This window comes from Tamandua tetradactyla, chromosome 15, assembly GCF_023851605.1.
Source record: "Tamandua tetradactyla isolate mTamTet1 chromosome 15, mTamTet1.pri, whole genome shotgun sequence".
Lineage (NCBI taxonomy): Eukaryota > Metazoa > Chordata > Mammalia > Pilosa > Myrmecophagidae > Tamandua > Tamandua tetradactyla.
The window spans coordinates 43643572-43657784 of record NC_135341.1 but is presented as its reverse complement, the minus strand read 5'-3'; the positions used below and the strand labels follow the sequence as shown (position 1 = coordinate 43657784).

The 14213-nt window shown below is 35.1% G+C and overlaps 1 protein-coding gene and 1 pseudogene across 3 annotated transcripts in view; one reads left to right on the top strand and one right to left on the bottom strand.

The window, feature by feature from the left end:
- The window catches only part of ANO10 (anoctamin 10), a 252618-nt gene that overhangs the window by 171415 nt on the left and 66990 nt on the right, over positions 1-14213 (bottom strand). For all 3 annotated transcript variants that reach the window (XR_013162815.1, XM_077129632.1, XM_077129631.1), the window contains 2 exons: positions 11637-11819; positions 9860-10051 (listed from right to left, as the gene is read on the bottom strand). Coding sequence is in view for 2 of the 3 variants with exons in the window: in XM_077129632.1 (XP_076985747.1) it covers positions 9860-10051; positions 11637-11819 (375 nt within the window). In the remaining variant the exon portion in view is untranslated. The remainder of the gene's footprint in view (positions 1-9859; positions 10052-11636; positions 11820-14213) is intronic.
- Positions 4910-5873, top strand: LOC143657345 (enolase-phosphatase E1 pseudogene; annotated as a pseudogene).

The window sequence follows — 14213 nt, the reverse complement described above, 5'->3', positions numbered from 1 at the left end:
AGTAATTTGAGCAGAGAATTAAAAAATACTTGCAAAGTCCCCTTGGGAGACAGGGGAAAAAGGAGGAAATATTAAACCTTCCCATTTGGGGAATTCCTGATATTCTTGCAAGCAGTGGGCAAACAAAATTCAATAGACTGTGCTCTTGATCTTGGGGTTCACCCTATAAAACTTATACCTGCAAAGGAAAAGCTAAGCCTACTTATAATTATGCCTAAGAGTCACCACCAGAGAATCTCTTTTGTTGCTCAGATATGGCCTAAGCCAACTCAGCAGGTGAACTCACTGCCCTCCCTACTATGTGGGACATCACTCCAAGGGGTGTAAATCTCCCTGGCAACATGGAACAGGACTCCTGGGATGGGCCAGGACCTGGCATCATGGGATTGAGAAAGACTTCTTGATCAAAAGAGGGAAGAGAGAAATGAGACAAATAAAACCTCTGGCTGAGAGATTTCAAATGGAGTTGAGAGGTTATCCTGGAGGTTATTCTTATGCATTCTATAGATATCCTTTTTAAGTTTATGGTGTATTGGAGCGGCTAGAGGGAAATACCTGAAACTGTTAAACTGTGTTCCAATAGCCTGGATTCTTGAAGACAATTATATAATGATATAGCTTTTACAATGGGGCCGTAAAATTGTATCTGATACTCCTTTTATTCAGGGGATGGACAAATGAGTAAAAAAATAAGCATAAAAAATAAGTAACACAGGGATGGGGGATAAAAGGGTAAAAAATGGCATAGACTGAAATATGAGTAGTCAATGAGAGGGAGAGGTAAGGGGTATGGGATGTATGAGTTTTTTCTTTATTCTTTTTATTTCTTTTTCTGGAGTGATGCAAATGTTCTAAAAATGATCATGGTAATAAATAGACAACTATGGAGTGATGCAAATGTTCTAAAAATGATCATGGTAATAAATAGACAACTATGTGATTGAGCCATTAATTGTATACTATTGTTAAACTGTATGTGGGTGAAGATTTCTCAATAAAAACGTTTTTAAAAAAGATCAAGAATGCTTTTTATTTTATTTTCTTGCCTTATTATACAAGCTAGAACTTCGAGCACCACATTGAAAAAAGTAGTGAAATGGGCCATCATCGTCTTGTTTCTTATATCAGGAAGAAAGCATTCAGGCTTTAACCATTAAATATAATGTTGGCTTTAGATTTTGTAGCTGCTCTCTATCAAATTGAAGCACTTACCCTATATTCCTATTTTTCTAAAAGTTTTTAAAATGAGTAAGTATTAGATTTTGATCAATATTTCTTCTGCACTGTTTTATATAATCATGTGATTTGTCTTTTTTAGACTGCTAATACAGTGGATTATATTGGATGATTTTTCAACACTGAACGAGGCTTGCATCCCTGGAAAAAATCACTTAGTCCTGGTGTATAATTATTTTCATATATTGTTAAATTTCATTTGTTAGTATTTTATTTAAAAGTTTTGCATACATGAGGGGAGGTGTTGGTTTGTTTTCTGTTTTTGTGTGATGTCTTTATCTACACAAAATGTCTTTATCTAGTATTTTGTTATCACCATAATACTAGCTTCAAAAAATGAATTGAGAGGTTTTCCCACATCTTCTATTTTCTGGAAAAAAAAAACTGCATACAATTGATGTTAATTCTTTTAAAATTTAAATGTTTGGTAGAATTCACTAATGAAACCATATGGGTCAGGAAATTTTATTTCTTTTTTTTTATTTTTGGCAGGGGTGAGGGTGGGAGTCGGGTGGAGGGGTGGGTTTTGTATCCAAATTCCATTTCCTTAATAGTTATACAGCTTTTCAAATTATTTCAGATTGGGAGAGTTATGATCATTTGTGGTTTTGGTGGAATTGATTCATTTCACCCAAGTTGTCAAATTTATGCATGTAAAATTCTTTGCATCATTCTCCTTTTTTTTTTTTTTTTTTTTTAATTACATGGGCTGGGACCAGGAATCGAAACTGGGTCTCCAGCATGGCAGGTGAGAACTCTGCCTGCTGAGCCACTGTGACCCACCCTCCTATAATCATTTTGATATCAGCATGGTCTGAAGTGATAGCCTCTGTTTCATTCTGATACGGGAATTCTTTCTTTTTCTTTTTCAGTCTTATTATAGGTTTGCCGGTTTTATTGGTCTTTTCAAACAACCAGCTCTTCTTTCTTTCATTGTTTTTCTCTATTGCTTTTCTGTTTTCAATTTTATTGATTTCTATCTTTATTATTTACTTCTGCTTATTCTGAGTTTATTTTGCTCCTTTTTTCATTTTCTTGGAGGAGGAGCCGGGATTATTGCTTTGAGAGTTTTTATTTTTTCTAATGTAAACATTTAGTGCTATACATTTTCCTGTCAGCACTGCTTTAATTGTGTACCAAAAATACTGATATATTGTGTATTCATTTTCATTCAGTTCAATGTAAATTTTTATTGCCCTTGAGAATTCCTCTATGACCCATGGATTATTAAGAAATGTGTTGTTTAGTTTCCAAGTGTTTGGATATTTTCCTGTTTTCCTTATGTTACTGATTTCTAGTTTGATTGCACTGTGATCAGAGAACATATTCTATATGATTTCAATTATTTAAAGTTTTGAGGTTTGTTTTATGTCCCAGAATACGGTTTATCTTGCTGAAGTTTCTGTAAGTACTTGAAAAAAATGTGTATTTCACTGTTGTTTGAGTGAAGTATTTTATAAAAGCCAATTAGACACTGCTTTTCATTGACTACTATTTCTATGGTATATCTTTCTCTACCCTTTAACTTTCAACCTGCCTATACCATTATACTTGAAGTGAGTTTACTGTAGGCAGCATATAGTTGTGTCATGTTTATTAATCTACCCTGTTAATCTCTGTCTTTTAAATGGCATATTTAAACTATCTACAGCTAATATAATTATCACATTAGCATTTCATTTTACCACATCATTTTTTCTTTTCTGTTTGCTCTGTTTTTCATTTCTATTTTCTTTTATTCACCTTTCTATGGGTTAGCTGGACAATTTTTAGAATTCCATTTAGATTTACCTATAACGTTTTTGAATATCTCTCATATAATTTTTTACTGGTTGCACTAGCTTTTACATTATATATACACATTACTTACTACAGTCTCTGGTGTCATCACTTAAACTAGTTCAAGTAAAGTACAAGCATACCTCAGAGACTACTGGTTTGGTTCCAGACTATTACAATAAAATGAATATCACAATAAGGCAAGTCACACAAATTTTTTGGCTTCCTAATGCATACAAAAGTTATGTTTACACTATACTGTAGTCTATTAAATATGAAATAGTACTTTATCTGTAAAAACAATATGCATATCTTAATCAAAAATACTTTATTGCTAAAAAATGTTAATCATCATCTAAGCCTTCTATACTAAAATGCACCAATAGACTTACTCAATGCAAGATTGATACATACCTTCAATTTGTAAAACAAAAAACACAGTATCTGTGAAGCACAATAAAACAGCACAATAAAGTGAGGTATGCCTATACTGAAACTTTTACTCTCCTTGCCCTCCGCTATTTACAATAAAATTGTCTTAAATATTTTTTCTACCTACATTTACAACCACATCAGATTGCTCTAACTATCAAACATAATTCAGAAGACTCAAGGGCAGAAGGAAAGTCTATTTTATTTACCCATATTTTTGCTTGACAGGTTTTTCCTTCTTTCTCAATGTTCTCAAATTCCTTCTTTTATTGTTTCCTTTGTTCAGAGAATTTCATTTAGCCATTCTTTCAGGCTGAGTGTGCTGGCAACAAATTCTCTCAGTTTTCATTTATCTGAGAATGTCTCAATTTCCCCTTCATTCCTGAAGGATATAGGATTCAACACTTACAGTACTTTTCTTTCAGCACTTGATAAATACTGTGCCATTTCTCTTGGCCTTCACTATCTCGGATGAAAAATCTGCTGTCATTCTAATTGGTTTTCTCCTATTGGTTAGGCTATCATTGCTCTTGCTACTTTCATGATTTTTTCTTTCATTTTCACATGTTTAATTTTGATGTATCTTTTCACAGATTTGGGAGGACTTATCCTGTTTTCAGTTCACTCAGCTTCTTGAATCTGTAGATTTGTTTCTTCCCAAATTTGAAATTTCTTCTGCCATTATTTCTTTGAGTACTTTTTCAGCCTCTCCTTCCTTCTCTTCCCCTCCTGGGACTCCAATGACATGAATGTTATCTCTTTTGTTATAGTTACACAGATCTCTGAGGGTCTGTTCAACTTTTTTTTTTCAGTCTTTTTTCTCTCTGCTTTTTGGACTGGGCAATTTCTGTAGTTCTATTTTCCAGTTCCTGATTCTTTCCTCTGTCCCTTCCATTCTACTGTTGCACCCATCCACTAAGATTTGGCCAACACATTTTTTAGTTCTAAATGGCCATTTGGTTCTCCTTTGCATCCTTTATTTATTTTATTTGCCAAAATATTGTAATGCATTGCTGAGGATTTACATTTGTTTAACTTGTTTCAAATGTGTTTGTAATTACTTGCTGAAGCATTTTTATCATGGTTGCTTTAAAATATTTGTCCAATAGTTCTAACATCTGTGTCATTCTGGTGTTGGTATCTGCAAGTTGTCTTTTCCTCTAAGGCTTCCTAACTGTGAGTCAAAATCCAGATGCAATACAAGAAGACAATCTGCCCGCATTGCCGTGACTTCCTGTTGTTAACAGTTCCTGACTGCCAGAACCCTGTGCAGCCTCTCTCTCCACTTTCTGGTCCATGGAGATGGCCTCTTCCCCACACACATTTGCTGGCTCAGAGTTTCTTGCTGGGCTATCAGGAGCTCAAAAGGATTCTGGGGAAGAAGCCGCTGCTACCGCCACCCTTCAACACTCTCAGCCCTCCCTACCAGAAGGCAAATTCTGCAATAGCATCTGGCAGGGAAATGGTCATGCTTTTGGTGCCCACTGAAGTCACTGCAATCCTGTTAAGTACTGAAAGTACCTGATTGCTTTTGTGAAGGGCATTTTATTTCCTTACATCAAAGAAAATGTTAAAGAGTATCTACAGACACCTGGGAAGAAGAGGTATGCCAGCAGTTTGTCAATCTTTTAAGAAAACCAGCGGAAGAGAATTTTCACCTGGATGGGGCTGTTCCAATCCCTGCTGTATCTCTGAATGGGGTGGATGACCTGCAACAGATGATCCAAGCTGTGGGAGTTAACATATCTGGCAAATGTCTCTGGACTGAAAGACCATGGCTGGTTGAAGCAGATGCAGGGCCATAAATGGAGGGTAGCATTCAGCTGGAAACATGAAAGCAAGCTCTTTGAAGATGTAGTTCCAATAGTCAAAAAATGGAGAGAGGTTGGTATGAAGGTATATATCTATTCTTTAGGTAGTGTAAAGGCACAGAAACTATTATTTGGGCATTCTACCTAGGGAGATAATTTTTAGCTTGTTGGCGGTCACTTTCATACCAAGATGAGCACAAAGTGGAAAGTAAGAGTTACCAAAAGATCAAAAAAAGCACTGGGTACTCAATCAATGACATCCTGCTTCTGACAGATGTTACTCTAGAAGCCAGTGCTGCTGAGGAAGTAGGAATGCATGTAACTATAGCAATGAGACATGGCAAAGCAGGATAACCAGATGATGAAAAGACTTACTAAAGCTACATCATACCTTCAGCAAAATATACCTGCCTTCCTCAACTTAGAGAAGGACTTTGGTTTACACTGTTCCTCACAAAGTTGCCCCTGAAGTTTAGTTTTATTCTGATGGTAAAAACTTTAAAACTTTAAAAATACATATATATGCACACACACATATATATGCAAGTACATGTATGTATATGTTCAAATTACCTTCCAAAGTCACATAAGTGGGAAAAAACTCAGTTCAGTGAAATAGAAGCTTATTTTAAAATGTATTATATGTAGAAACTGTTTGAAACCACAACTCTAACCCTTATTAAGGACAAACAGTAGTCGATAGAAGAACTTACTAAGCTACAGATCAAAATACAAGTCAAAGGTGTCATACGTATCAAGGCATGCACGAAAATGGAAAGCTAATTGTTTACACTGTTCTTCACAGTTAACTGAGAAGTTATTCAGAAGCCTTGTTATTTTAAATACTATGAGTATTTGAAACAATTATTCCTAAAAATAATTCACTGCCCCATTTGTTTAGTTATCAATTAGAAGATTACAACAGCTGCATTTCACAATATTTGTCCATGTTCACAAGACAAAGGTATTTGTTTCTGCTTTAAAAAGACAACAAAATTGGAAAAGAAAACTCACTTCAATCTCAAGCAATCAAGTATTTGTTACTTAAGAAATTTGCTAACCATCATGCACCCACATAAGCAATTCCCTACCAGTGAAAAGTTGACTGATGTAACAGCTAAAAGAGAGGTTAACATTTGTTAATGTCTAACAAAACCATCTTAATCCTACCAGTTGTTATCATTATAGATTTTATAGTTGCCTTTCTACTACATAGCACAGTTTGAAGATATATGTTAATTGCCATTTACATTTTTTAAAAACCAAAATGGTTTTACTGAAATAAGTCAATAAGCTCAGTAAGAGTGCTGTAATATTTTCCTCGGAAAAGGACAGAGGAAATGTAAATTTTATAATAGCATTATTTATTCTTGTTCAATTCTAACGGGATATCATGTCAATTTTTATATTGTGATTAATGAAAACATTTTCTTCTTTTAAAAGAAACATCAGAAGATGCTGATTAAAATTTTTGACTATATAAAAATATTTAAGCATTTTCATGGCAAATATCACCATAAGCAAAAATATTTATAATATGTATCACAGAAAAATGGCTAATATCCCAAATATAGAAAAACTTTTAAAAGTTAAGGAAAAAGACCAAAAAGACCATAGAAAAATAAAATCAAAGATGTTCATCTTCACTTACAAACTCATAAATGCAAAATTAAACTACACCAAGATACCATTTCTCACCTATAGATTGGCAAACAGGCATTCTCATAAACTGATGATGGGAATACAAAATCACACAAATCCTATGCAAAGGAATTTGGCAATAGTTATTAAAACTATTTAAGCATTTACAACTCAGCAAATTCACTTCTAAGAATTTAACCCGAAGAGTATGCAGTAATTCATTGCAGCATTGTTTGTAATTGCAAAATAGTGGTAACTACCCATATGTTCAAGCATAAAAAATTGGTTATGTGATGGAGTACTATGCGGCTGTGAAAAAAAGAATGAGTACACTCTCCCATAAGAACTAATAAGAAGCAATTTCCAGAACATTTTAAGTAAAGCAAAGTGAAAAATAACATACTACCGTTTGCATAAGAAAGGAGAAAATATAAAACACATTCATCTACTTATCTCTATGAAAAGAAGCACAGGAAGAATTAACCAGAACACAATGAAGTTGATTCCACCCAGGAGCAGAGGGGAATGGATATAAGAGGGTGTGATGCTTCTCCAAATATACCTTTTGGGACAGTTTAAACTTTTAGAACCATATTTATGTTGTACATATTCATTTTAAAACAAATTTAAATCAATAAGGAAGGGAAAAGGGAGAAAATCTAAAAAACTAAAAGGAAACTAAAACAAAGGTGCCCAAGTGTATTTCAAGTAAATAATATAACCATATTATCAGGAGGGACGGAGAGAAGGAAGAATGGAGGAAGGCACTAAGACAAGAAATGAAGGCAGAAGACAAGGAAGGAAGAATGGAGGAGAAAAGGGGATAGACAAAGGAAAGAAGAGAAGGGAAGTGATTCGTACAAGGGGAAAAGAAGGAGGGCGGGACAGGGAAGGGCAAGACAGGACTAATCCAAGCAATTCATAAACATAATATTGGCTATTTAACCTCTGCTGTGGGTTGGGAGGAGTGTGGGGTGAGGACACCGCAAATAAATCCTGAACTCCTTTTAATAGATTATTATTAGCTTTATTTTAGTAGCCTAGGCAAAGCAATTTGGACCCAATTTTATATAAATTATAGGACTGTGCAAATAAGTAAATATGTTGATGTTGTTGGGAGGTAGGTAAAAGCAAGAAAGGTTCCTGGGGATATTAACTGAATTTCTAAAATATGGATATGTAGATGAATGCTTATGTGCATTTTTATGTGCATATCCATGTAAAAAAAAAAATGACTGATTCCAGGGTTAAAGAAGTAGGAACAAGATGAATCTATAACATCTTGTTTATTCCAAAAAGTGAGGAAATGATAAATCAACAAAAAGGAAAAATGATTAGGGCATATCACGAAGGAATGAGGCCAACTTGAAGGGATTCCCACTGACCAAATCTGGGACAACAAAACAAATAAGTACAATAAGTCATTGTAAAAAAAGAAGTTCATGAATCCATACCAATAATAGATGGATGGAAAGATAATGAATGGGAGAAAAAGGAAGGCTCTTGCTACAGTAGAATACAAGTGCCAACTGTAAATATGGACATAAGCTAGATGATGTGGAAAATCATCATTTTGCAATAATCATAGTAAAGTTTGAACCAGGTAAGAATTATGACTGGATGCTAACCCTCAGGGAAGGAGAAGAGGAGTAGAATATCTGCATAATCTAATCATGCCCACTTTTCAGATCGCTTAGCCACAAGGGTAAAAATAGTAATTATACAATAGAAAAATGAGACAACCCCTTGACCACATGGTCAATAACTACAAAGGGACAGGTAGACAGGTGCCTCCAGATGTGATATTCTGAGAAGAACACAAAATCAATTTCTGAGCACACATAATCTGAATCCATTCAAGAGGAAACATTAGAAAATCCAAAATGAGAAATATCTATTACAATAAGCGTGAGGAAGGTTTGTATTCTTCAAAAATGCCAATGTTGTAAAAGACAAAAAAAGCTGTAGAAAATGTTCCAGATTTAAAGAAGGCTAAGGAGTTACAACAAATAAATGCAAATAAATTTTCTCTTCTTGGATTGGAGGAGAAAAAAATACTATAAAGGACAATTGACAAAACTGACTATGGGTTAATTGACAAAATTGGAAAATGGACAGCAGATTACAGAAAAGGATTATATTCATCATTATACTGAAGTTGATAACTGCACTTTGGTTGTGTAAAAGAACATTCCTCTTCTTAAGAAATACGAACTGAGGTATTTACAGGTGAAAGGACAAGATGAATGGAACTTACCCTTAAATAATTCAGTGAAAAAAATGTGTGTGTGTGTGTGTTTGCGGAGAGAGATAGAGGGAAGAAGAGAAAAGAAATGGTAAAGCAAATGGGGTAACATGTTAACCATAGGTAAATATGGGTAAGGAGTGCTGTTCTTATTCTTGCAACTTTCCTGTCAGTTTGAAATTATTTCCAAATAAAAACCTAAAAAATTAAAAAAGTAATTTACTATACCAATTCCCTCTCCTTTTCTTGTAGTTTTACAGCACCATCACATTCAGGTGTATAGATGCACAGAGTCTTACAGTTTTTAGTAAGAAATACTACTCTCTAGATTTCAGGCCATCCACTTGACTTCAAAGATATTCTTTTATTTTACTAAATAGCTGAAATTTCAGTAACAAATCCTACATGTGAATTAAAAATACATGGCTCTTTTGTCTTCTGCTGACTCAACATCAGAGTCAGAGCTTCACATCTGAAAATCTTAGAAACAATTTACAATCCCGTCCCGGCACCTTCAATTATAAAAACAGGAAAAGCAAGGCAGGGAGAAAGTGATAGGTTAAGGTCACACACAGTTTGTGGCAAAACAAGGACAAAATCGCAGTTTTCCCAAAATGCTCTTCAAAACTTTTTTTGTTTTTGTTTTTTGAATTAAATCACTATGCCTCATTCTGTTATTTATTATAAAGGAATAATTGTTTTCTTAAATATTTACCTGCCATACACCAATATTAGCTGAAGGTTCTGAGAATGGACGTTTGAAGACCCTGCACATTTTTAAGGCATCTGAATTGACTTCAGTGAAGTTATTTAATACAGCAAAGGCAGCTGCTAATGGGTAAACACAGGAGAAAAGGCTCACATAACCAAACTGCAGGAATAACTCCAAGTAATCATCAAAGGTACCCTGAAAATATAAACCACAAGAAGAAAACAGACCTTGATATAATGTCATATAGTAGAAATAACTTTTGCAATACTATCCAAGGCATTGGCCTCTATCTTTTCAAAAAATCTCAGTTTCTCCAAATTTTTTCTTCTCAAACTACAGAATTTACTTAACTTATATTTACTTAAATTCAAAGGCAAGTTTATATTTTAAGTCCCTGAAATGAAAAATGAAAAATCACTAAGTGCTCATTTCATAGTACTAAATCTTTGAATCGTTGTACTTTTTCTAAGGTAGACCACAGCAAAGCAAAAGATGTGTGCTCTTGACCAAATAAAAGGAAATAACCCAGCATCTTTAAGATTTAAATCCTAAAGCATCTTTAAGATTACAGATCTTATTTGATACATCCTTCCCATATTAGAGGCACCCTAGAGTCTCAGTCCCCAATTCTCTATTAAAAAATTGATGGTTATGTCAGGGAAAATGGCAGAGTAAGTAGTTCAAAAATTCACTTCCCATAAAAATTATGAACAAACTGGGAAAAACTGGCAGAAACAACTTTTCAGTCTCTGGAACTAACCAAAGGCTTAAATCAACCTGGGAACATTTGCCCAAGAAAACTGGCTGAATTTTGGTAAGAACAGTAAGCTATATAGTGCTTTACTCTGTTCCTATTCCTTGTTCCCCAGCTCCACAGCAGTCTTGAAAAATAACAGGTACTCATTCCTAGTACTGGAGAAGATAGTGGGGCTAGACATCTTTCAAAGTCTTACTCCTACACAGGAATCATTATCTAATCTGACTGGTGGTACCTTTGAAGACCCCACTCAAAAGTATTTCCTTTAGTTCTGTGCCAGTCTGAAACTATTATGTATATGTACCCTAGAAAAGCCTATTTTAATCCTAATCTTATGGGGCCAGACCTATTGTTTAGGGTGGGAAACTTTTATCAGATTGTTTCCATGAAGATGTGACACTCAGTTGTGGGTGTGACCTTTTGATTAAATTACACCCATGGAGTATGTGACATTCCCAATACTGGATGTGGCCTTTTGATTTTAGACAGAGATGTGACTTTGACCATTCAAGGTGGGCCTTGGTTAGTTAACTGAGTCCTTTAAAAGGGGAAACATTTTGGAGAAACAACAGAGCCAACACAAGACCCAGAATTTGGAGATACAGAAAGAAAACACCCCCAGGGAAGCTGTTTGAAACCAGAAGCCAAAAAACTAGGAGACAGCAGCCATGTGACTTCCCAGCTGACAGAGGTGTCCCAGACCCATAAGCCTTCCTGAGTCAAGGCATGTTTCCCTGGATGCCTTAGTTTGGATGTTTCTATGGCCTTAAACTAAACTGGCAACTTAATAAATTGTCTTTTTAAAAGTCATTCCACTTCTGGTATATTGCATTCTAGAAGTTTTAACAGGCCAAAATAAGTTCTTTAGAGCTTGTTACCTTTAGCTTTTTGACATATTTTGATATATTTATAATAACAGGTTTAATGTCTGAAATAATGAGTTTATACCATATTTGTTAAACTTAGTACACTGGCTATTATGCAACATCAGTTAATGTTTAATGCACCAAAATTCAAACTTACCAAATAGGTGCCCATTTCTTTTTCTAGGATGACTTGCTCATATAATGCAGCATCGATGTCTGCCTTTAAAGCTTGTACCTTCCTCTTCACCTGCATACCATGCTTCCTCTGGAGCCAATAAGGAAGAAGAGATTCTACAATTTGATTAAGGATCTGTGAAGTGATTAGGAGAGTGGCCAAGCTCTAAAGAGAAACACATAAATAATATTCAGCAATGTTAAGTCCAGAGTGGTGATTAATATTTCTGGATTTTGAGAGGCTATTGCATATGTATAACCTAATATTTGGAGATAAGAATGAAGCCGAACAAGTCGGGGTTAAAGTAATTCAGAACATAGAAGTAAGGAAGACAGTGTCCATATTTTAGAACCACACATACTCTTTGAGACAAATGGAAGAAAGGTCTATTTGATCTGGAACTGAAATTTTCTGTAGTGCATAATCTAGTTCAACCTATCTGTATGGTGCAGCTGAACAACTGAAACACAAGGAGCACAGAATGAGAAAGAGATCCCTTAATCCTGTATAGATTATTGTAATGCCTGGAAACATCCTAGAGTATATTAACCAGATAATCAAAAAGTATTGGCAAAGTCCCCTGAGGAAGGGGAGAAAGAATATGGAACTATTAAACCTTACCATCAGGGAATCCCCTGATACTGTGTCAAACTTTAGGGACACCCAAATCAATAGGCCATGCCCACGATCATGGGGCTTACTCTTGTGAAGCCTATGAAGGTAGCACTGAAGCTTAGCCTACCTATAGGCATGCCTAAGAGTTACTTCTGGAGGACCTCTGTTGTTGCTCAGATGTGGCCTCTGTCTCTCTAAGCCCAACTCTGCAAGTGAAATCACTGCCCTCCCCTCTACGTGTGACAAGACATCCAGGGGTTAAAGTCTCCCTGGCAATGTGGGAGACAACTCCCAGAGAAGAATACAGACCAGGCACTCTGGGATCAACAATTCCATCCTGACCAAAAGGGGGAAAAGAAGTGTAGTTAATAAAGTATCAGTGGCACAGAGAGTTCAAATAGAGGTGAGAGGCTACTCTGGAGGTTGCTCTTACGCAAACTTCAGGTAGACCTTGCTACCCATCATAACCTGCCAACCTCCAACTAGGACCATTCCAGCCGATCCTAAAGAACACCTAGGGCAATTTATGACAAGGGTTCCATGCACTAGAATAACCTTCCAGAAACCTAAACCCTCCAGATGGGTCCCTGGTCCAGATAAGTCCTGAAACCTAGCCCAGCCTCTCCAGAACATCAGATAGCTCCATCTCCCTACCCCATGTTAGTGACAGACCCTTTCAATATCAAAAATTTACAATTGCCATAGCCCAAACAACCCTAAAGAGAGGTATGGAAAGATCAAAGGTGATGGTGAAGTAATACATAGAAAACAGGATTTAACAAATGGATATGAATCCTGCGTCATTAAATTGATATGTCTTTTAGTCACCAGTATTTTAGAGCAGCTAGAAGTAAAAACCTAAAATTGTGGAATTGTAACCCATGTCAAAGTCTGAAATACATTCCTTAACTAATTGTGGTGCTGTGCTTTGAAATTTATAGATTTTTTGTATATATGCTATTTTTCACAAAAAAAAGGAGGAAAAAAGTTGATTGTGATAATAAAAAAAATATGCAAGGACTCTAACCTCCTATATTCTGGAGCAGCTAGAAGGAAAAATATGAGAGGATAATATAGTAATCCATGACAAACTCTGGGATCTGTCCTGTAACCACTTGTTTGAGAGTGCCTTGAAAACTATTGCTTTTTTACTTCTTTGCTTTGTATATGTTATACTACACAATAAAAAGTTAAAAAAAATATTCAGCAATGTATTTTAATAAAACCATTGCATGTATGAACTTTTCACAGAGTATATGTTATAAAATTATGTTATAAGAACTAGATTAGAAAATATATTAGAATAGTGTTTCTAATTTATAGTTTTTCACACAAAAAAGGACAGATTAAATACAAATGTGATCATGATAAAAAATATAAACCAGTCATGAGTTGGTAGGAAAATGAATTAATTTGAAATTGTGCTTTTTGACATCTCACTCTGACTACAACATAAGATGTTGTCAACCTTTGAAAAACATCAGTTTGGCCAAAAGTTTTAAAAAAATTAATTATAAGACTAATTAGGAAACTTAGAAAATAGGGAGAGAAAATCATCCATAATTCCACAACCAAGACGGAATCACTGTTAACATCATGGGATATTTCTTTCCAACCATATGTAAAATTAAAACTAGAATCATATTATAATATCAACATTGCATATTGCTTTTTTCACTTAATAGTATATTATGAGCATTTCCCCATGCCATTAAAAATTCTTTTTCACTTAGTCCATATGCTGTTATTGAATTATTACAAACTTTCACTCTAATAAGTGCTGCTGCCATGGATATCCACATACATGAATCTTTGATCCCATCTCAGATTGCTTACTGGAGATGGAGTTAAGATTCTCAGCAAACCTGCCCAAGTGCTTTCCAGGGGTATTGTATTAATATCCACCTTCCCCAGATGGATATGAATTTCCACCACATACCACCA